Source organism: Bombus bifarius, unplaced genomic scaffold (assembly GCF_011952205.1).
Source record: "Bombus bifarius isolate JDL3187 unplaced genomic scaffold, Bbif_JDL3187 scf7180000008243, whole genome shotgun sequence".
NCBI classification, from domain to species: Eukaryota; Metazoa; Arthropoda; class Insecta; order Hymenoptera; family Apidae; genus Bombus; species Bombus bifarius.
The window spans coordinates 404,106-430,047 of NW_022884537.1; the positions used below are offsets into that span (position 1 = coordinate 404,106).

Genomic DNA, 25,942 nt, shown 5'->3' on the forward strand with positions numbered 1-25,942 from the left:
CATAGTACTTTATATTTTTGAATTTGTGCATGTTAATGGAAACGCATTTTCCTTAATTCCAACCTTATCTTAATTTATGGCTGGACCGAGGTTTCGATAAGGACTTTGGCAAAACGCTTGAGTGAATGTTGTGAATTGAAAGTCGGTAGCCAACGACTCGAAGTTGCCGAGTTCTGAAGCGTCGATGATAGGACTATTTAGAGTCTTTTGAGGATACGTAAGACAGCTCAGTAATGACAAGCAACCTAACGTTCCATCGCCAAAGAATAGAAACTTTGTTTAAAGGATCTGGCCACGAAGTTGCATTTGGGTAAGCGGACGATGAAAGACGGCATGGTGTCTATCCCAGAACCTCGAAAAAGGGAATATCTCGAGTATTCTATCAGTGACTATCCCTCTAACGTGCGTTAAAAAATAACTTCAAACTAATAACTCTAAACATAAAAATTACTTTATCCATCCGTTCAAAATATTTACACAAATGTTAAAGTACATTTTCCTTCATATATCTCTTATTAGTTTTCTATAATCAAAGCAGTCTTTCAAAGTTTGTAAACTGTATCTTTATCAACAATTTGAGATAATTATGATAATTCCCTAATTGTTAATATAATAGCTAACAATTAATAGAATAGACCAAACTAATAAGATTCATATGACGGGAAATAAAATTTAAGGAATAAAATACGATATAGTTAATAAGAAATAAAAATAACATAATAAGTAGACTGCAATTGTTTATACAAATTTATATTTTTACGAACACAACTAAAGAAGCGAAATCCATGCAGACACTTGTTTCGTCTGGTAAATATTGTAATGAGTGTTATACCTTGAATATCTTATATATTTTTTTTTTTATGCATTCTTGCCTCTCTGAACGTTCCACAAATGCGTAACGGGAAAATCTACAATTTAAATTATAGAGTTTCGATTAGACTGTCGATTGTGTCGAACGTGATTCTAAACTTAGTATCGGTTCGTTCCAGCTTGTATGATTTAGTGACGCGAACTTGTGTAGAACAGTTGTACGAATGTCCCAATTTTACGTTATCGTATATTAAACGTTATTATTAAACGTTATCAGTATATTCTATAGGTTAAACCAAGGAAACTGTACATAAACATATGTAGTCGGGAGCATTGTTGAAGGAATTATAACGAAAAAGCGATCTATGAAATGTGACTTTATAATACAAAAATGTGTGGTACAAAATATGGATAGACGCCAAAATAATTTACTTGTAATTCTCCATGAGAATTGATTGTAAAAAGTCTACCAAATAAAAAAGAAAAAAATTTGAATAAATCAGGAATATTTACATGTATTGCAATAGTAGTCACAAGGCATTGCAATGCTTCTTCAATTCCAATTAAAACTCCGTTTCAAAAAATTCAGCATTTCTGTCAATAGAGGATTGGAAAAATTGAATTTATTACTCCTTAACGTGCTCGTTTGTCACTTGCTAAGTTGAAACCGTAAAAGCATAATAATAATAGCTTTTGTAATAATATAATAAGCGTAGTATCGAGGGAAACCCCTGGGCAATTAAGAAGGTCCACTTGACCATGGGTCACCCACGTTGTGGAACGTGTGCGTGCCAGGTATACCGGAGCCATGGTATAAGAGGTAGCCGTTAGTGAGTTGATGAGGGTAAGGTCAGTGTCACGTCGGAGACACAATAAATCACGAAGCCGATTGATCGCCGGTGATCTCCTCGCGTTGCAGTTCGAACGTTTCACGAATAAGGTGAAGAAATTGAACTTTGTATATGATAATATAATTTATTATGCAAATCCAACAGAGTGATGGCTCAAAGTGTGACAAGAGACTGCTTCTAAATGTTTCAACAGACTGGGGCGAGCGCTTATTTTGGAGGGTTTTTATACTGAGGTTTTAGTTCCTCTGGAAGGGTTATCGCCTGTATCTCAGAGACGCCTGTCTGTTCATGATTAAACACTTAGACGCTATAACCGCAACATTTCCAATAGAAGCTGGCATATCCCAAGGCAGTGCCCTCGGACCTTTGCTGTTCACCATCTACACTGCCGATTTACCAACTTTAACAGAGATAACTACAGCGACATTTGCTGGTGATACAGCCTTATTAGCATCCCACTCAGACCCGATAATTGCCTCTTCAACTCTCCAGCGAGGTCTCGACTCTATGTAAAAGTGGTTGCACAAATGACGCTTCAAAATAAATGAAAATAAATCCAGTCATATAACCTTCACGCTGCGAAAACAATCCTGCCCACAGGTGACCATAAATAATATTCCAATTCCAAACAAAAATACATCCTGGACAGAAGAATGACATGGAAACAGCACATCTTAGATAAATCCAAACAACTGAAATCAAAACTAAAAAAATTCTACTGGCTCATTGGCAGACGCTCCAACTTGAACATGCAGAGTAAAATAATTCTATATAAAGCCATATTAAAACCTATTTGGACCTATGGGATCCAACTATGGGGAACAGCGAGTAGTTCCAACATAGAAATTCTCCAACGATTCCAATCAAAAACTCTAAGATCCTTGATAGATGCACCTTGGCATGTTACCAAGGAAATAATACGTCGCAACCCTAAGATACTTGCAGTTAAAGAAGAAATATACAAATTTAGAAACAGATATAATACAAGAGTTAACAACCATCAAAACCCATTAGTTACTCAATTACTTCCCACGACGGGTCAGATTCGCAGGCTAAAAAGACATTATCCAGATTTAAACATTAAGATTTAAAGATTAGATTCAGCTAGAATCAAACATACGATAATCATTTATTATTGACGTTATAGTACCACGCCAGAATAATTTATAGTTCTCAATGAGAATTGATTGTAAATTACTTCCAAATAAAAAAAAAAAAAATGTATACGATCCTGATATAGAAGACCTGTTTTATTTATAATTGTCTTAATTTTTTTCGTTAATTATATAATTATAAATTCGAAATGATGTATTATCCAAACTATGTGCAAGCATACTGCATTTAATATATAAAGCATATCTGGTTTAAAGCAATTAATAAATAAATAAATGAATTAATAAGTAATTAAATGTAGATATATAACTTTACATATATTAAAGGTACTATATACCTTCAAAGATGAAATATGCCAGGCAGCGTATATCTGAATAAATTAGTAACCAAATCATGGACTTTAACCTGATTTAACTTTATGATCCTAGAGTCAATTGCCAATTTGATAGATATAAATTACGTTTAAAGTTTAATAGTCACTAATCTTCTATTAAACGAGAGATGTTCAACATTTAGATGCTCTTAATGAAACACTATTAAAAGACTAATCTTGTCTTCATTCATTGCTTTTGTTTATTAGTTTTATGCTTAATATTTCTATATTTTTCTAATCTAATTAATAATTATTCTATATTCTTTAAACCCTTATATTTTTCTTACTTATGGTCAATTAATTGCCAGTTTTTTTCAATTCGAACAAATTAAATTCTTGTACTGAAATTAGTTGTAAAAATAGTTCTGCTCTTAAAGTATATAAATCTAAAAACTTTAACGCAGCTATGGCTTTGTCAATAATGTCAATTTTAATAAAGAATTTAACAAATTGCATAATTACAATATAATATGCAATACGATGGAATGAGTGATTTAGTATAAAAAATTCATGTAACCATAAGGGAATATACAATTTCGAATTACTTCAACAGTTAATAATATTATCTTGTTTGTATTTCATAAAAAAAAGTTTTGCTAATTACTGTTATTATTAACGCGTGTCGGATTCCGCCTGTTGCGCTGTGTCATAGCCGATACAGATATCTTACATTTATTCAGAACTGTATGAATCAGAATTGTATTAACAAATATGTTACTGCTGCGAGTTCTACATCTAAACGTAGACTCCACTCATTTAGGCAAAGACTTTTCTTACTTTTAGCGCAGTCAGAAGATAATAACAAATATATTTAGCTTGTTTAGGCCAATTAAGGGCCGAGAGTGTATACTAATGAGGTATGTTCATGTTTGGTACTGCACGCACCTGAGTAAAAACTGTCTTTTGGTTTCGAGTTGGAGATCGTTACGTTCGATCAAACGTACGATTTGATTATTTTATTTTCTTAAAAACGTATTTTTGTTCGTAAAAAGACTGTTGAAGTGGTTACCACTTCTAAGAAAACTCTACATCTGGTCTTTTTAGTTTTCTCAAGCAGTGAAGCCATCGACAGCGCGTAGACAAAAGACTGCGACAAAGTCAGACCATAAACAGTAGACAGGCGACGTTGGCATCGGGGTTTTTCAGTTATTGGGTAACACAGCTAGCGTGCGGATCTGGACCAGCTCAAATTGTATTCTTACTTATAATTACACTTCTATTCAAAAATATTTCCTGCCTTACAATTTATGCACGTGTTTTCTCTGTTTACACATCGGATAACTTCAACAAAGACAAATTTATTTTGTTGCTTAGCAGCAGTTTTTCTCTTGCTGATGTATGTAGGAATGTTATATCATTACACATATCGTGTGTATTCAAAAGACATTATTGAAAAGACTAAGATGGCAAATTGTGAAGAGGAACAATTTTCAAGCGAGGAAAACCTAACGCTGGAAGAATTAAGAAACAAGCTTGCAGAGATGAATCTACCAATATCTGGTGCAAGATCAGTGTTGGTTGCCAGGGTAAATCGAGCGTGTAGTGCTGGACAACCAAATCTCAAAGAGCTAGAAAGATTCACGGTGAAAGGTTCACGAAGAAGCGAGGTTCGGGGACCATACCAAAAACTAAGAGTGGTCGATATGAAGACGAAAATCTCGAGAAGCTTAAGACAAAAGAATTAAGAGAACGTCTGGCTAGTATGGGGTTAGAGACGAGAGGAAGAAAAGCAGAATTACGTAAGCGACTACAGGCGGCCATGGAAGAAGAAGATGCGTCGTCGGAAGACGACGAAGAAGACGAAAGAGATGTATATCAGAATCGTGACAAATGCCGTAGAAAAACACGTGGGCAGAGTGCAACAAATTATAAATGCAAGCCATAACCGAAGTATTAAGAAGACACCATTTGAACTACTAATCGGAGTACAAATAAGACTCAAGGGAGACCAAGAATTAAAGCAACTGATAGACGAAGAACTGGTGAATATTTTTGAAGAAGATCGCACGAAGATGAGATTAAAGGCCAAGGAAAATATTGCAAAAATCCAGGAAGAAAACAAAAGAACATACAACAAACGTCGTGAAACTGCCACGAAATATAAAATTGGTGATTTAGTGGCAATTGAACGTACTCAGTTCGGAACAGGTACAAAGTTACTACCAAAGTTTTTGGGTCCATACAAAGTAACATCGGTAAAGGGGAAGGATCGTTACGAAGTCATCAAAGTGAGTGAGCAAGAAGGACCGCGGGAAACAAGCTCCGCAGTTGATCATATAAAGCCATGGGTTAAACCATTCGAATATGACGAGGATACCGAAGATGATGACGATTTTGAAGACAACGAAGGATAATCGTCATCCATTGAGGTTGATAGTCGATGCAGAATAGCAAGAAATCAGGAGCACAAGAGAAATTAGTAATGATGGGCACATCTGAGGGCAGATGTGTTTATCAGAATGGCCGAATTGTGGGATAGTGTGACATCAGGGAAGGACGTGACGTGAGGGGTAACGTTTTAAAAAAAGGTGAGCATGGGAAACATTGTAACGAGAGTTGAGAGAGTCAGAGTTGAATTTATCGTTGTCGTGTGAAGATCGCTGTGTTGTATCGTAGAAGTAGTGAGTAACGAATACGTGAAACGGGGTTTTATGTTCGATTTCGTGTGAGTGCAAACGATATTGTATTAATCATACTGTTACCTACAAGCTAATAATATAACATTCCTACATATATTTATTATCTTGCTGAATTACGTGTAACTAGTGTCACATCCCACGCCCCGCACGATCCGTAGCGCGAAAGTAAAATTGGTAATTTCCTTCAAATCAAAGTAATTTAAAACGTTTATTTGAAACCGTGTTTACAGTATTTGAAGTGAAAAGCAGTTAGAGCCGCTAAAAGCTATATCTTGCGAAAATTTATCTAACTATGTTTTTATATTTATCTAATTATGTTTTTATAACGGTATTAAGACAATTTAAATTGTAAACAAAGTCGGCAGTTTGAACAAACGTTGGGGATCTTCAAGAATATTTTCAAAAGAAAGACCTCGATGTTTTTTCATCTCCGACAGATATAAATAAATGTAGCGACTCAGAGAAGTCAATAATAATTACCGTTTGTCTACCGAAGAGTTAATTACCATTTGTTAACCGAAGAGGTTACATCCGTCAGTCTGTCAATCAATTGTCAATATCGAAATCGAGTAAGATTCGAATAAATCGTTGCATATTGATAATTTATTTCCAACAACTTTAATCCTTTCCCGTGCCAGTATTCCCGCACATAGCAGGTTAGCCGAAAGTAGAACTTATTGCCAGTTGCTTTAAACGCTATTTAACGCTACCCGTTTCGTATCATCACGTTCAAGCAAACGCGGCAATTAAATAGAACGTAACAATTAAACTATGTACAGAGTAGTTGGTAACTGGTGGTACAAGCGGCAGGGAGGTGATTCTACGCGAAAAAAAGAAGTCGAAAACATAGAATAAAAAATTCTTTTTTTATTTTTTTTTTTTAATTTTTGATAAAGTTTTTGACGTGATAAAGTGCACGCGCACCGAGCGAAAATTCAAAGTCGATTTTCTCGAAAACAAAGCCTTAAACGAAAAATTTTTATTCTATATTTTCGACTTCTTTTTTCGCGTAGAATCCACCCCCTTTCCGCTTGTACCACCAGTTACTAACCACCCTGTATATTATGACATGTAAGGTTGACCATATATAATTCTCGTATTCATATACATTTAAATTCCCAATATCTTTATAAATCTTATCTGCTTGGATTTTTGACTCCAGAATTCTTAATAGTTTCTTCTTTATTGACTCTACTAGTATGAAATTTTTTAATAGACAATTATGTCCACTTTCATGTGGTACTTTTTTTTATAAATGAAATACCAGTTCTGTCGTTTCCTCTTCCATTTTTAACACATAGCTCATAGAGTACCTTGATATATTGCCTGGGAAATGCATATATCGGTTTTACTTTGTTGTAGACATTGGTAGTGACAGCATCCTCTTAGAGAATACATTTTGGATATTTTGCAGCTTGTCAGATATATCGTAACCCGTAAATATGTTGGGCGTACATAAGAGCGAGATTGATACAACTGCGTCGCATAATTTACATTTTCCCCAGTTATAAGATTTTTCTATAATAAATGATCTCCAAATTGTCCAAAGTACAATTTCTTGCTTTTGGTACATAGTATTGTAACTAGCTTTGCCAAAGGTTTCCCACGAGGAGAAAAGGACTCCCAAATGAGGCTATTACTGAACTCCTTCTCACGCTTTTCCATTAATTTTCAGTGCTCCTCATGTCCGCTACTTATGTAATCCTATTACATGATCCCCCTTTTTGGGTCTGGATATCCAGATCCCACGTTATTATATCATCGGTAAATATTAGAATAGTTTCCATTTTATTTTCCATATCTTCTATTTTTTAATTCCATCCGTCTGTAGATGTCTTGTCTTTATAAAAAATTCACTGCTTTGAAAGAATGATAAGAATTAAGATCAGAAATTTTAAAAAGGGCAAATCCTAGTACAACAAAATATACAAACAGTCAAAAAGATTGGTAAGATATTGGTACTGAGAACGGAAAAAATGTAATAAAACCTAGTAATAAGAGAAAAATTCGTAGAAAAAATTGGAAAAGTCTACCAGTGTTCAAACTACGAAACATACAGTAAGCAGATACTACAATTTGTCTCGTTATTAAGATGTCGCGCGATGAGGAAGAGGCTTTCATACTACGTCACTAAATTCCTTTATATCTACGTCTCGCTATTGACAATGTTAACGCGAGTCGTCATGACGAAAATGGCTCGCTGCTGTTTCGTGGACAGATGCACATTACTTTACAATGACTGCTGCGTATTGTTAGCATCAAAGCGTCTAATACGCATTCATAAAGTGACGCTTTATGTATAATGGGCCGAAAAGTTCATAAAACGTCTGGACAACTATAAAGAAAATTCGATGCTAACAAAATAGGATCTCACTCATCAGTAAGGAGGATTGGGAATTCTGTACCGAGATATGTAAGGTAAGAGAAAGATTAGGTACAAATTAGTGCTCAAAAATAGAAAAATGGCTACAAGATAAACAAACAAAAGCAAACTCGAGTAAATGCAACCATATTACATTTACACTAAGAAAACGGAAACCAACAAACATCCAATTGAATGGTACGCACATAACACAAACAAGGCAAGTTAGATACCTAGCACTCCACTTAGCACACAACTTACATGGAAGCGACATACTAAATCAATTATACATGTACTGGCTAACTAGTGGAAACTCTAAACTCAGCATAGCAAATAAACTAAAAATCTACAAAACGATAATAAAACCAATTTGGACGTACGGAATACCACTATGGGGAACAGCAGCAATAAGCCACATAAATAAACTAGAGTCGCTACAATCGAAGATGCTGAGAACAACAGTCAACGCCCCATGGTATGTCAGAAACGAGGATATACGCAAAGACTTAAAAATACCAGCGATCAAAGAAGAAATTGGCAGGTACGCAGTAAAATACAAGGAAAGAATGGCAACACATCCAAACCAGCTGGCTGCCGAAGCGAGCAAAACTCTGACAGAAAGAAGACTAAAAAGAAAACACTCCACTGACCTCACTAGAGAAATAAAATAGGCAAACTGGAAGATGGTATCCCGCTGGGGGTAGCCATCCATATGTTATTTAGCAATTAAGATAGAAAAATTTATCAAATGTCCAGCTGGACAAATTGTTAAGTACAAATTAAATAATAATAAAAAAAAATTTTCTTACATGGAACTATACACATATATTTTAGTGTATCAATCGGTCTATGTCGGCATTCCTTATAAAAAGGTATTAATTTATTTATATCGAAGAACTATTAGCTTAGCAGATATTTTTAATATTTTGTGAAATTAAATAGATGGGAGACAAGAAAAGACACGAAACGGTATTCTTCGTTTGCACTGTTTACATTGTTCTTGTCTTTCATACGTTAAATCTGATAATTTAAAGTTAAAATTAAACTAGTTACTAATTAGAAATTAAAGTTAAACCAATAAAAGCTAAACGATTTTTGTTCAAACATTTTTTCCATGACTTTAATCCCTCGTAAGATGAATATTAGAATTACCGTTTTCAGTTAAACGAAACACCTATCGGAACTTGACTAAAGAAGAATTTAAAAAAAAAAAGGTAGTGAAAGTAGATTTAAAAAACTACTCGTTAATATTTACATTTACATTTAATGAAATTAATAGATATGGTAATGAGTTATTTCTGTACATACGTATGTACATTACTTCCTTTCAGTTTTCCTTTATTTATCACAATCGTTTTTCTCATCCCAATTGACTACTTTCACTAAAAACAATTTGCTTCTGTTCTTAGCTTTTACCTTATAAGCGCTGGTAATTTTTCCATCTATTTACTTGCAACTTCCTGTGTTCTTTTCATAAAATAAAACTTGCTTTATAAACATAATATTTCTAAGAGTATTTCAAAGTGATTCTTCGAAATATGTATTATTGTTTAGAAATACAAATAAATAAAGGAAGTAAGAGAATTAAAGGAACGCATTATACTACTTCTTCTAAAGAATCTTGTTTCTAAAAAATTAATTTAAAAATTACCGGAATATCGATACGTGATACGTAAAATTTAACGTGAATCTTCGTTATACATATTCAATGCCTATCATCTCTACGCATAATAAATAAAAAGCTAGTTTTACTGCTAAAAGAAATAAAAGCTTCCAGTTAAAATAAAGATACATGTTGAATTATGAAAACTTCGGAAACGAAATTGCGATTAAAAATTTGCTAAAAATTAAAGTCTGTAAATAATTAAAAACAGCCACAAACAATATTTCTATACTACAATCATCCTTTCATTCCATCCTCTCTCCTCGAATAATCGAAAGTTCGATTAACCATAAATATATAATATAGCAACGAGCAAGAAAATGTTTACAATCGATACTTCCATGAATGTGTATTGGTAACTTTTATGTTAAATATGTTGTATCCTATTGACAATACTTGTCTATTCTATGATATACATATAACTTACCTAGATCTCTTTATTTCTAAAAATCAAATATAATTCCGTTTTATAAAATCATGTCTTCTTTGTATCGTTCCTCTTTCAAGTTTCCTTTTGTATAACATTGTCCATATATGTAATAATTAGATCAGATGTTTATGTTTTTAAGAGAATTTAAAAATGAAATTATATAAAAATTGATGAAATATCAAGAAAATATCATTATTTCGCTCATTAATTATTTTGGAAAAAGAAAGGTCAAGTTGAAAATACATCATTAAATAAAATTAGGGAAACAAAAGAGTAATTATTCGAAATAGGGGCCTTGTCAGTTACAGTGACCTTAAAATGTGTTGTCAAGGTCAATATTTGAATTTGGTTAAAGTTTTTAACGAATGTCTTGGAAACTAAGGCCATGTTCAACTGGACAAATTGCAAAGTGCAAATTAAATAATAATAATAATAATAATAAAAAACTACGGCCAAACAACAGTTGTATAGGAAACGGTGTGTATAGGAAAAAATTGTTCAGATTGTTGATTTTGACGACACATTTCGAGGTTATTGAAATTGGCGAGGTTGCTTCTATTTCGAATAATGATCGATTACCAATAAAAGGAAATAAAGCAAATATAATTCATCAATTCAAATTACATCGCTACCAAAATTACAATGCAAAAATGTACAGGATGTACATAACATGCAAAAATATATAAAATATCCGAAACTATGGTTACAGTAACATTTAACGTTTATATTACATGTTTTTAATTATCGATAGATTATTGTAATTATTTAATCTCGATTACATTTTTTTTAATCCTATGTACTAAAGTAAATTAAATTTCTACAATAAAATGTATTTTTTATAATATTCAACAGTTAAAATCTCTATATGGATTTTATAAAACTAAATTTCCATAAAATTAAAATTGCATAAACATTAGTTCGAGAGTAACAATTAACAACAAATATCGACAAACATATTGGAGCAGAAACATGTATGCAATACAACAGCAGTGCAACTACAATTAGACGCATCTTAATCTCGAATGATTTGAGGCTCGGTAAGAGTAAGACGTCAATCAGGATAAGCGAGTCTGCAATATGCAGCGAGCAACGGAGACTGCTTGTTGTAAAGGCTGGTTCAGACGCGGCCAGTACATTAACCGAGTAGCAAGTAAAGCCGAATTTACACTGTTTCGTCGCGGGCGATCATTGCGGATGATTCATGAAAGAAAAGTCGTTTTCATTCCCGTTTTATTCGCAATAATCCTCTAGAGTGAACGGGTTAAACTCAACTTTACTGGCAGCTCTCTAGTAGTTTGACTAAACTACTGTCCGTGTGTGAACCAGCCTTAAGACGAACGCCTCGAAGGTTAAATGGGATCAACGCCGCGTTGTTCCTACTTGCCGTTAAATTACACTATGCCCTCACGTCCTTTCAATTGTACATACGAATCATCGATGTCACTGTACGTTAATTCAATTTGGATGGAATGAAAGAAAGAAGAAGCCACGGCACTAACCGCACGATTCACTGTCCAACTAACGACTCGTATCGCGCATAACTCGATCATGAAACAACTGGGTTAGCAATTTGGCGGCATGGATCGTTGATCGTCGACACAGGCAAGAGACGCCCACCGTGCATTATCAGAGGGAAAAATATGGATTTGACGAGAAGCAGATGTTACTTTTCACCGATAATCAGCACTCACGCCTAAAAGCTTACGCCGTTACGCTTTTAGTCGTTGTTTTAAATGCGGCTGCATTGCATCACGAAACGAAGTAGCCAAGTGGGAGAAAAATCTGATCGTCGATATTTCAGCGAAATCGATGTGAACGGTCTCGATGTGTTTCGTCACGGTTTTCATTTCTACGAGGAATTGCGTCTACGCTTATCCTGCTTTTTACAGATGCTCAGCGTAAAGTTATTTTAATAGCTGAAAATGTTAAACTTTTGCCCTTGTTGGGTATATTTCTTCTTAATATTTACAGTTTAAGGCACAGACTGCAATGATTTGAGGATTTTATGACAATTTTTTCAGTTTATTAAATATTTCTTTTAAATTGTAACACGTCATTTTCGGTATATTTCTTGTTGTCATTTTAATTTTAGTTGGAGGATGAGAAAGAATTAAAGAGCAAACACGCTTGGAAGTTGCGACAATCTTTTCAAGTATTTTTCATATTTTAATATGGTTCCAATATCTTTTGTGTCGTTTGTATGTTAAACGAGAGAAGATTCCTTTCAATATATATGTTGCTTTTTTGTACTTTAATCTTAACGCGAGAAAAGAAAAGAATTGGAAAGTATATTTATACTTGTAGATTACGCGACTTGTAGATTTAAATATTTTAAATCTTTATGTCAGCACCTAATTAATAATTAAAACTAAATCTTTTCAACCGTAGAAATATTTATACATATTTCTAAATGTGAAAATGTTTATAGGAACCTTTTATTTGTTAAATAATAAGTGGAAAAATTATAATCAAATCTTTCGATACGATAAGTCTTTCTTATATCGGAAAGGTCAAGTATTTTACTTTTTTTCTGTTTATCAATTTTTTAATAATAATTGTGCAAGCATTGCTGCAAATAAATAAAAATATAAAAAACAATTACATTAATGGAACGTTTGTGTATTCAACATTATAATAAACATTAAAATATATATAGGTAAATAAATAAATCCATAAAGAAGAAAGTAATATCGTGGGGATTATCTCCAGATCCGTTTATCCAGGAAATTAAATATCATTTTTTATCAGTAACGAACATACGAAGCTGCGTTTGGAATAGGAAGATATAAAATTAATTAATTTTTGCTGTATTCATGAAACAACTTCATTGTATCGAAAAGTTGTATTCTTCGATTTAATTTGCGTTTTTGTTTTTGAATTTCTTAAATTTCTTCTGCAATAGTAGTCGATAATCATTTAATTAAATAAGTTATATGTATACATAAAACTAATTATTATATATTAACAATCAAAATTAAGCACTAGAATGATAGTAGATAACTTGTCTGAGATAAGAAATATTATACTATAATTCCTTTAGTGTGTTATACTTTCTACTATAAACTACGAGTATATCTTACACAAGCAATATCTGTGTCTATATATAAAGGGACATGGAAAAAATAGAGGAAAGACTAGACGGAAGAGAAGAGGAAGTGATGATCATCGGCGGAGACTGGAACGCAAGAACGGGAGAGGAGGGAGGGTCGATAAACGAGGACCTAGGGAGAGAAAAAAACAGACGATCAAAAGACAAGACGATAAACATGGAAGGAAGAACACTGCTAAAGTGTCTGGAAGAGAGAGGCTGGACGATAATCGATGGCAGAGATAAAGAAGGGGAGGAGTGGACCTATATTGGGGAGAGAGAAAACTCAGTAATAGACTATGCGTTTGGCAATCAGGAGGCGACAGAAGAAATAATCGACATGAAAGTAGGAAAAAGAACAGAGTCGGGCCACATGTCGTTAGAAATAGAATATATCTATTATATATATGATATTTAATCAATAACCTACGATGCTAGGATGTTAATTAAATTACAGCAAAGACAGAAATTATTGTATCGCAATATGGCATTAGAACTTTGTAACTGCGTAACATCAGTAAGTGAAGACGAGCAGAAAAATATGAATCGACTCCATGAGAGATCGTGTCAGAGCATTAACATCAGGTTCAACGCTGCAACTGCAATCGTGTGTGTAAGATGCTGTGGCTGGTCGATGAGAGCTCGTCAGTGGTAAATTGGACGTATCAAGCCACATACTTTAACCAGCAGTCCTACTTAAGCTATAGTAGAAAAAGGTATGAAATGGTACACTCGGAGCTTTCATCAAAACATCAGATTTTCTCTATGAATGGAATCAATCGCATAATAGTGCTTTATGTTATATTTTAATCACAACCATACAATTAAATGATAAATCAGATGATGCATTTAGAATATCACACGATATGCACCGATCTATATAAATCTATATATATCACAAGCATCGTATAAAATACATAGAATTTAAGCACTAAATAATTTAAATGAAATATCGATGTTCGTGAAATATTATAAAATATATTTTTTATTTGACTATTTTAACGCGGCCAGCATACATTAAGCAAGTCAATCATTCAGCATTTTTATGATCCTACTCATATATCTTTGTAATATTATCAGTTTGTTACTTATATTTATGATACGTCTATTATCTAAGCTTTCAATGGAGGAAAACCTAACACAAAAATAATAGTAATAGAAAAATATATATTTCGTTTTAATTAACACGGAAAGAAAATTACTACAGACCTTGTTAACATTTCACTTTCGAATTAAATTAACAGTTTAATATCTATAAAATATATTTTATAATGTTCGTTCGTTCGAAAAGGAGTTCTCTGAATTAGAAGTATAATTCATGTAAAACTCGTGTTTAGAAGCGATAGATACAAAATAGAAGAGCAACCGATGAGGTAATTGGTTTAAAAATATATCGTCGGCAACTGTGGCCAATTTTACTTAATGCTTCTGTATTTCGAAAATGATTTCCGTCTTTCTGAATATCCTGATAAACATTCATATATTACACCATTTGTATTTGTAGCATAACGTTTCACACATATCGTTGTGACTTTAGAGTATTATTTTCATTAATTTTTTAAATATTGCTACCGAATTACAACTCTAGAACTTTTTTTCTTTCAAACAAATTTTAATAAACTTTTTCGTATTGCAATAGTTTATTTATCCTCGACTTTTCATTCTTAATTTCTTCTTCATTTTTTATTTTTTATTTATTCTTCGTTCGCTTTCAAATATTACAAAATTTACAAGAAAGTAATTTTTATCCATCTTGTTCAGCATATTTTTTTAGTAAGTCTTGTGTAAAGTTCCTTATCGATTGTAATTTTGATTTTACCGGGTTCATGCAAAATATTCTAATGGATATTAAATTTAGAACAATATTTAATATATATGAATGCATAGAGAGTTATTAAACGTTTCTCGTCAATATTTATCGTAACACATCGAAGAATAAAGAATTAATGCAAGTGATAGGTTATTCTACTATTGATTATACCATGATTATATTCAATACATCAATATATTATTGATTTTTTTTTATAAACTACTTTTATATTCAATCGCTCTTATTTTTGTTAATTAAATATATACTAGTACTTTATCTTCGTCCCTTGAAAATTTATTTTTTTCTTTTCATCACACATTGCACAATTTTATGAAACTTTTTATCATTTATTAAATGCATTAATTACATTTTTTCTTTATTGCAATTTGTGCGTTTGTTATAGTCGTTTACTATAAATTCCAGCGTAAAATTAGCTTACTTTTCAATTTATTTCGTTACAATTTCCCATCACCTACAAATATATTCGATCTAGTAGTACCAGTACAAGAACTTGACGAACACATACAGACGTGAATTTATAAAATACGCAAATAGTCGCATTATATGCACGATCATTTCGAAATCGATTGGAAACAAAAGTTCGCTTTTACACGGCTTCGTTGTTTCTTCGCCCATATCAGTCGCAATTCGGACATTTTCCATCGCTTCGTTCCAGCTCTTTTCACAATTCAATTACCCCTACCCCCCCTCCTCCTACATAAACATTTCGTGTCCATTCGCAATTATTGTTTCATCCTGGACTACGTGCGGTTTCTTTTTCGCTTCTGTCTTTTTATTGCTAGTCGAGAGTGACCTTCGACTGACGAGCTCGCAGCGAGATTTGTCTGTTTTAAAATAGCTCGTTTGGTCGCCGCATCTCAAATTTCACGCGAATTCTGACGGAAGCCGATACGCGTGGCGCATGCCTTTCGTCTGCCTCCATCGCGCGTTCCTCTTCTTGTACCATATACCATTCAATCGGCTTCGCATTTAGACGCGAAATGAAGGTGCGCACGCATGTGGAAAGTATTGATATGCGAACAACATATATCCAGTACGACACGCGCGCACAGTACACGCACGTTGAAATATATCAGCAATTGTTTAAACGTTGAACACACGCTCCGATTTCGACCGAACATAATGGCTGAACCTAACCCCAATAAGCAGCAAGTCAGCTTCAGGTATTTGTACCGTAGATTGATTTTCTAGCAATTTCTTTGAAATATCGGCGATACGTTATTTGCTATATTAACTATAAGTGATTGAATTTTTAGAAAGTCTAGCTTTACCGAAGTGTAGATGTTGAAATTTGAAAGTTATAACATATAACCTCTACAGTAAGCCGCTGCAAAAATCAGTTTGATTAATTCCGGAATAGCCGTTCTTACGAAGCTGTTCAAAAATTAATGGGTTGTGTAAAATTCTGTTTAAAGGAAATTTTAGTTCCAACTTCGTCACTTTCTAATAAAAGTAATGTGAAATATGTAACATGGGTAATTTCGGTGTCTAAATTGTTGCATACATTGTAGCGCGATGTTGCCGTTCTCTCCATTTCTGAATTGTTTGTTAGCATGCGCGCGTAGAAAATAGTCAAGACATTTCTTCCTAAGGAGAGAATATCAGTCAGGCATGAAAAATATGGCTTTCGAATCTCGGTGTATTTTACTTTGTGCGATATTGTTGCGTTACAAATATCTTAAGCAATTTATGTAGAAGTTATAATTGTCCAGTCATATATATATGTAATTATAGATAATATATAATTATATATATATATATATTTAAGTATATATATAATTAAAATAGTCATATATATATAACAATGTTGTAATAAAATTTGTTGAAGATAGAATTGATTACTTGGATTCATCGTTTAATAAAATAAAAAAGCCTATTAATACTAAGACGTCAAATAATATGTTAGATTTTTCATTCGAAGTTGCAAAACTATTTTATATTTGTTGATGCCATAATTTGTTCACAATTACCACTTTATAGAAAACTAAAAGGAACAACTATGAAATTACTTCTATTACCAAATTGGAATTAAATAAGCAATATGACAAATTCTAGATAAATGCATAAATATAAAAAGTGAGAAAAAATAACTGAATATATAATAATTATTTAATCAGAAGGTTTCTGATGTAGAATTATAAAAAGATTCTATTTTATGTAATATATTTGTTCAGGTTTCTTTTTTAGTAAAACAATGAAAAGAATAACGTGGAATATTCGATAGATAATATTATAAAACACTTTACAACGATAAATTTTGTAATTTTTCAATAAGGAATTATTTTTGCCAAATTTTTACCCAGACGCACTACGAAAAAAGATAAAATGAACAATTATTCGACTCAGAAAAAAAGCGGAGGAAAGTAATTGGAAAAGATAAAACGAACTTTTTAGTCAACGATGAAAATATTATTTTTAGGAAACATTTGATATACATTAGCCGAAATAATTGTAACAGTATGAATAGCTTTTCCGAATATTTGAAATGATATAAATAGTTTGTAAGTGAGTCAAGTGGCATGCAAGTGTCTTCCGCAGTCTGAAGAAAGGGAAATGACAAGCATCCGACGAATTGGCACTGCTGTTTTAATTCAACACCGACTCAAGTACATACTTACAGTAGTATTCCCAACTATTTATATCTTACGGTAATATTAATAATTTTTATCGTATAGATACCATAGATTCAAGCTTTCTCCAAATATTTGGATAAAATGTCTAAGCAAAGCAAAAATAATTTTACTCCGAAGTTATTTAAATACTCTGAATTGAATTAAAATAATATTTATAATTAATGCGCGGATCAATCTATTATATTAAAAAATAATTTCATAAATATTCCTTAAGGATCGATGTTAATTAAATTGTAAGTGTATTTTTAATTATTTAAAATTTATAGATAAGAGGACTTTATTGTTAAAACGATTTTCTAAACATTAAATAATTTACATTGATCTAGACAGCCAATGCCCATTTATCACTCAAGTGTTCATTATTAAAGTAGAACAGAATGAAAGCGCTCTATTGAAAGAACGAATTGAAATAATAATTCTAGAGAAAATAAAGCAGTTAAGAAACACTGATTCTTTGGTCAATTATGTATTTACAACCACAAACTCTTTTTAATGTATCCTAAAGTATAAAAATTACAATTTTTTCCTTCATGAGAATATTGAAACAGGTAACTATAATTTTCTCATTTTCAACGTTGTTTCACAAATTTTGTCAAATCAAAACTCAAAGTGATTGCATTCCAATTACGTCTAAACCAATATATATTGTACACTATAATTATTTCTTTTATAATATACAGATTAGTCTGACAATTCTCCAAGATCACATCATATATACTGCACGCTTACCATTTACCAATTTATTCATCACCAAACAACTTCAAAGAGACCATCCATTAAAAATGCACTCTTCTCAAAATTTCTCATCTCAACATAAAAATTTATCCTCAACTGGCATCAAAACGACAGAATGTAATCATCATGGAACCACAAGTTGATAATTTATTAACAGCACCAAAACATCTCTCGTACCACGCTTACCGATTATTCTCTCTCGTACACCAAGAAGAGCTTCGAAGCACGTGGATCGGCTCACTAGTATCCTCGTGTGTCACTGCTCAGATCCAATCAGCTGAGATTTTCGCGGTCACTAGCATGATTTTCACTAGGATTTTCATGAAGACGAACGACAACGATGTTCTTGATGTCGATGGCGCCGAGACTATTAGTTCACTGCGACCGGCTTGTCGCGAGCCACCGGCCAGTGCCTAGGACAATATTAGAATCGTCAATCTACAAGCGTCTCCCTCTCCTTCTTGATTCGTCGTTGCCCATCTTCTGACGTGCTTCGTCTAGTCATCTCTTTTCCACTTTACAGCTTCGTTCTCGCTCGTCTTCCTTCACACGACTGTCCTCTTTTCGGCATCGTTTCATCGTCGACGCCATTTCACTTAATATTGTATCTGAATTTATCACAGTTGGTTCATCAGTTGATTAAGGGGGTGTCCTGAATTAGAATGTTCTAAAACAGCGTCTTTTTGTGATTTTTTTTAGAAGGGAAAGAAAGAAACGAAGTAATTGAATTTTCAGGTACGGTTTTATATATATTTAACGAATTCGAAAAAATTTTTTTTAAAGTAAAAGAAAAAATTAGAACAGATTTCTAAACCTACTTCATGGGCTGCAGTTTTCAATCGGCGGGAAAGATCCACCTCGTAATTCTTGACTGAAAGGAAAAACCAAAAAAGAATTAAATTATTATATATTTTTCTTCTCGATGAACTAAAAAAAAGGCAGAAAATACTGTGAAATTACAAATTTTGGCGGGTTAAAAAAAATGTTTTTTAAAAAGAAAAAATAGACTTTAAGGTGCTATAACGATTATTTAAATAAACTTCTTGACGAACTTTTTTAGTTCATCGAGAAGAAAAATATATATAGAATAATTTAATCCTTTTTTGGTTTTTCGTTTCAGTCAAGAATTACGAGGTGGATCTTTCACGCCGATTGAAAACTGCAGCCCATGAAATAGGCTTAGAAATCTATTATAATTTTTCTTTTTACTTAACAAAATTTTTTGTACTCGTTAAATATATAGAAAACCATACCTCGAAATTCAATAACTTTGTTTCTTTCTTTCCCTTCTAACAAATATCACAAAAAGACGCTATTTTAGAACATTCTAATTCAGGACATCCCCTTAAGGACTTGTCATATTTATTATCATATTTAACGCAGTCCTTCGCCTTAAATATTATTCAAAGCTTTAGAAATTATCACGTATTACTCTTATTCTTAAACCAAGGAAGCCAATCCATCCAGCAAATTCAAATTGACCAATAGCTCTTCCGTCAAATTTATCCAAACTCTTTCAGAATATACTAATCGGACGACTTCGTTCTTTTTTCGAGGATTCGAAAATAACGTCAGATTATCAATCTGGTTTTCGGAAGCGACATCCAACAGAACAAATTCATCGGATAGTACACAAAATCAGCCAAGACCTAGAGAAGAAAAAATTGTGCCCTGCAGCAGTGTTTCTCTGTATCACAGTTGTACTTAGTCAATAGATTTTTCACAATAAATATTTAGGAGATGCTACTAACTTTTTTATTACATATATTTTGTCTCTCTATATTTCTTTATTATTATTATCTATATTTATTTTACTATAATTTTAGTTGGTAATTGAATTGAAAACAATTTCATATTCGATATCGCTGCTATAATTTAAGAAGTATTGTAATTTGGTCTTAGATATCGAATGAAATAAATTTCTTAACTATTACTTCCACATAATTATCGATTACTGCTGCAGAACATTTTAACTGTACACTATGTTCATAATTCTGAACTTTTCGTATTTTGCCTTTAGCATTCCTATAATATTTTTATAAATATTATCAATCAATATATCAAACGTCCTATTACTGTAATAAAATTATTGATATAACAATAAATAAACGTACTAATAACGGCAGTACCTTTAGTTATGTCTTAGTTATTTCAATCCGACGTGATCAACGAGATGTCCATAACAAATTTCAATGTTACTCACCTGAAACAACAAATACAATAATTAAGTTATTAATGTGACATATTGGAATGGAGGGACTTGAGAATTTTTACATATAAATTAAAATTCATTTGGTTCTGTTAGAACATATATCATTTATACGTAATTCAATAAATAAATATAAAGCAAAAAATGTTTTGGCTCTATTATTTCCTTATAAAACGAAAGAAACTTTCCGGACAATGTAATATTTATAATCCACTGTATTAATATTTATGTCATATAAACACATGGAGAGAGACTATTAACAGGTACATGGTTTGCGAAGACACGTTTAAATTTAGTTAAAATATATCGCATTAGATGATATTCTTTAATGAAAAATTTACCGCAACAAAAACTACCGATGGCAGAAATTTAAATATTTCCAAAGGTAGTTGTGCTTTGAATTAACTTCTGTCGTACAGTAAATATGAATTAATGAATGTAAAATAAATTGTCACATTATCTTTTCGAATGCAATATTGTTTTACTGTAGATAATGATAAATTATATCTTATAGTTACTGATCGATCGTTCGCGGAGAGACGCGATCGCGAGGAAGCGCGCCAACGGGAGTCGTAAATTCTCGTTACAATTAGACAATCGACGTCACGAAATGATCGATTCTCTATTTCGTTCAGGCCAATAGAGGTAGTTGGATTGATTATAACACTGAGAATAAGTTGGCTTATCTAAGGATGACAACTAACGAAGATATGTTGACTGATCTGAGGACGATGAACCAGTGAAGTTCGGTGACGATGCTGTTGTGACAACAGTCATATCCTTTACCACCTGTGCCAAGGGTGGTAAAGGTGTCTATGAAGATTTCCTCCACGTAAAAAAAAAAAATTTTTTTGTAGTATGAAAGGGGAGATTCCCGTAAATAAGGGTGGAACACATATATAAATGGTAAGACACTGTCGCCTTTCGGCGGCACTTACCAGATCTTTTTGAAATCAGTTGCTTTAAAATTCAATAGTATGGGAACTATTCGCATCTTGTTCAGTACACAGGATTCGGTCGAATAATCTTTACAGACGACCGTGCGATGGTTCCATGTGAAAAGATAGTAAACGAATATAAGATACAAATTTTTCGTCCGTGGTTTAGTTTCCAAGCAAGCGAGTCTGAAAATTTGTCAAGTATACTTGAACGTGGCTAATTATAGACTGGGTATGAACAAACAATCAGCAGGAAGTTACTTTATCTGCGAAAATGGCTTCATTTTTATGAAATTAGAATTTGGATATATTATGGATATATTGGATATATGTGTAATCAAGAAAATTGAGCTCAAGCAGAGATTTACTTCACCCTCTAAACATCGTAACAACTATTTTATTTCAGATATTTTATTGACAAGATGATTCTACTAAAATAATCGAAAGGGACTAAAACTCGATCCTAGCTGAAGTTGACACTAGAACTACCACACCAGTGAAATGGACTGGTTTTACAATTTTATTTTAAAATTCCTACTGCACGTTATATTTTCTTTCCGCAATGATGTAATGACTTTTGCAACGATAATGTAATATCGTAAAGTAATTTGAATTAGAGGTCAGTTGAAATTAGAAAAACCGTGTACGTCGTCTTTCTGTGGTTCGTTTACATTTAAGAGCGCCTATGTGACTAAAGTCACCTAGTTCTTACAGAGATATGAGAAAAACAACAAAGAACGTTAGAACAGAAGGACGGTTTCGTGTTTCAGGGAGGGACGACCTAGAGGTCAGAGTATGCGAGTCGAAAAGTGAGTGTGTGCGAGAGTCACAGTTGATGGAGACATTGAAGAGTAGAGGGGAGAGAATCGATCGAGTTGTAAGTTGTTAGAGTTACTACAGAGAGACAGAGAGAGAGAGACAGAGAGAGAGAGAGAGAGAGAGTTGCCAAATAATTGTAAAGTTATTTGATATAGATACGAGTATCGCATTTAGTTTCAGTTAAACAGACATCATTTTCTGTCCAATTTAGATTTGTATATTTAATTCACTATTAATAAATTGTAAGTAATCGGGAAAAAATTTGTATCTTAATTTCCACGATACTACAATAACTAAAAGAATAATATAATGGATTTTATTTCGTTTTTTATGTAATCAAACTCAAAATAATTTCGTATCGAGGCTACTTATACCAATACCAGTCAAAATGACCGATACTTGTCAAAGCATAAAGGATCCTGCAATCTGTTTATCGAACCCCGATTAACCAGTTTCCTCGTTTTCTACAACTTGCCACACGTTTTTCAAATTTTTACCGCGCATCATTCGATATGATGATATCAGTTATCAGGAAAATTCCAGATCGATCGCTAGATCGCTAGATACTAACGCTAGAAATACCACAGCAGTCAAAATGACTGGTTCTACAATTTTATAAATATGTCAACCCTCATTTAGGGATCCCAGATGGATCAATAATACTAAAAATCTAATACATAACATGGAATTGCTTCTGTAAGAAAGTAATAAGTCAATAGATATACAAATATTTTATTATTACCTATTTCTTGAAGACCAGTCATTTTCACTGGTTTTGGTAGAAATAGCTTCGTGTTAACTATCGGTAGTTCTAGTGTTAAGGAACAATTGTAGAGAGAAATTGTGCACTGTTTTATCCATCACTGCATTTTTTTTATAGATTTGAGGTGTATGGTGTAATAGGTATTGAAGGTACACTCAAGTATGTTCAACCAATAACGTTTATTAAACTCTATCACTCGATAACAATGAATAACACTTAACAATTAACAACAGTTGACGCTTGACGACGATTAACAACAGCGGCGATTAACGGATCTCTCGAAACTAGCCGAGTTGTTCCTCTTCATCATTGGCGCTTCGCGGTTCGGGGTACAATGTCCTTTTTATTCCAAATCGAACGGATTCTTCCCTTCGTTACCCATCGATATCCCCACTAGGTGCATTTATTGGATGTGCCGCAGCGGCTGGCGCGTGTATGCTCTTCCGAGAATTCGGCGGAAGAAATCAATGGCATATTGGGCACGTCGGTATTGCGCTTTGACGGCGTAACGCTTTGTATCACGAAGCCGTTGGAAAGTTCCGTGACACGTGCCGCCGCAATCGTTAATCGTGGTTAATCGTTATTTGTTGTTAATTGTTAAGAGTTTTATTTATTTATCCTTAGTCCATACCTTTCGGCTTTGGACAACTTTTGGTTTACATTTCTTATATGATGCCCTTACATCACTTATATATCTCTTACACTAGCTCTTCTATAATTATATACAACTGCTTATACCTATCTATTGCACCTTACTTGATCTATCTCCATGTTCTAACTTATATCTAACGCTTGTAACTAAGTGCTCTTTCCGTCTTTGGCTTTTGCTTCCTTGCTGTGCTCCCTCCCTGTCGTTCCTCCCCTCTTCTGCTACTCTTCTCTCCTCTATTATCGCTTTCAGTTTTGCCAGTCCTTCTCCAGTCTCATTTAGTGTTTCTACCATGTTCCTTGCTCCTCCTGTTATCTCACATTCCTCTAATATGTGTTTCAAGTCCTCCTCTCCCTTTTTGCATAATCTGCATCCTCTTTCTCCCTCCTCTTTCCAGTGTTCCCTTGCCCTGGTTTCGTTACCACATCTAAATCTTGCTACTATACTTCTGTCCTTCCGTTTCATCTTTCCTTCTAGATAGCCTTCTTTGGCTATGTTTCTGTAATATCTATTGTACTTAGATTTCCTTATCCTTTTCTCCCTCTCCTCTGTTTCTCTCTTCCCTCTTTCTTCTATGATTTGGTTTGCTGTCATCCTTTCTTGTCCATCTCCTGTCTCCACTTGTGTCCTTCCCTCTCTCGCCTCCTCTAACCTCATCTTTCTTTTCCTTGCTCTTTTCCCTTCTTGGCCCTTTCCCCAATTCCTTTCTCTCTCCTTTATACACTCCTTTACTAATTCCTTCTTCGATTCTAAGGCTTTCTCCTCGTACCTTACTGCTCTTTTCAGTGCCTTTTCTCTTATTTCCCCTATCTTGCACTCCTCTCTCAAAATATAATTCGGCGTTGTTGTGTCTGTTGAGGTTATTCGGTGTGTAAACAGAGAAAACACGTGGATAAATTGTAAGGTAGAAAATATATTTAAATAGAAGTGTAATAAGTAAAAATACAATTTCAGCTGGTCCAGATCCGCACGCTAGCTGTGTTACCTAATAACTGAAAAACCCCGAAGCCAACGTCGCCTGTCTACTGTTTATGGCCTGACTTCGTCGCAGTCTTTTGTCTACGCGCTGTCGATGGCTTCAGTGCTTGAGAAAACTAAAAAGGACCAGATGTAGAGTTTTCTTAGAAGTGGTAACCACTTCAACAGTGTCTAAGCCTAGAATCCATCTCACGTATCTCCTTTTTATTCTGTCTAGTCACTCTTCTTGTTAAGAGTTTAATAAACGTTATTGTTGAAAATCAATAGTATTTCTTGTGGGCACCTTCCTCGACGATCACCTCAGATATTTTATATGTTTGTTTGCATATTACGTACAATTCGATATTTCTACAACCTCGAATGTCTTCGATCATGAAACACTTGATATTTGTATTAACGGATATTAATATTACGAATTTATATAGCAAACTGATCGTATTCGTGTGAGATTAATTTAAAATGTAGCTTCAGTTCCAATTCCTCGATGTTAGATTATTATAATATTTCCATCTGATACGGTGTCACAGCAATAGCCACTTAAGCACAGTAGAATTTTCAACCTCAAACTATTAGGGGGAGGATTAAGCAATTCATATATTGGGTTACCGTCAAAGAGGAAATAGCAAAATATAGCGACAGATATAACAAAAGAATCAACAAACACCGAAACCCCCTAATCACTGGACTACTCGATACGACGGACCAGATTCGCAGGCTGAAGAGGCACTACCCGCTAGACCTAAACGTTAGATTCTCTTAATTATCCAAATTAAGCATTTGCACTTACTTATAATACTTATAAATTATACCTATCTATAATAAGTATTAACTTATTGTAAATAATCAGCCATGTCACTGCGCCACGCCAGAAAAATTACTGAAAATTCTCAACGCGAGAATTGATTGTAATTTCAACAAATAAATAAAAAAAAAAAAAAAATATATATTGGGTTGACAACTAAGTGATTGCGGATTTTGTCATGAAAAGGCAATTACAAAATCCGCAATATATAGCGCAAGAGCAATTTGAAGATGACGTTACAAATGTATATGTAAAA

At 33.3% G+C, this 25,942-nt stretch overlaps 2 protein-coding genes and 1 pseudogene across 2 annotated transcripts in view; 2 read left to right on the forward strand and 1 right to left on the reverse strand.

Annotated features, from left to right (window-relative positions):
* The window catches only part of LOC117211777, a 377,618-nt gene that overhangs the window by 261,267 nt on the left and 90,409 nt on the right, over nucleotides 1–25,942 (reverse strand). The gene's annotated exons all lie outside the window — the stretch shown is intronic.
* LOC117211776 lies at nucleotides 13,355–14,145 on the forward strand. Its single transcript, XM_033455999.1, has one exon. The coding sequence runs from the start codon at nucleotides 13,355–13,357 to the stop codon at nucleotides 13,745–13,747; it is 393 nt and encodes a 130-aa protein (XP_033311890.1). The 3' UTR covers nucleotides 13,748–14,145.
* Nucleotides 21,589–21,686, forward strand: LOC117211782 (annotated as a pseudogene).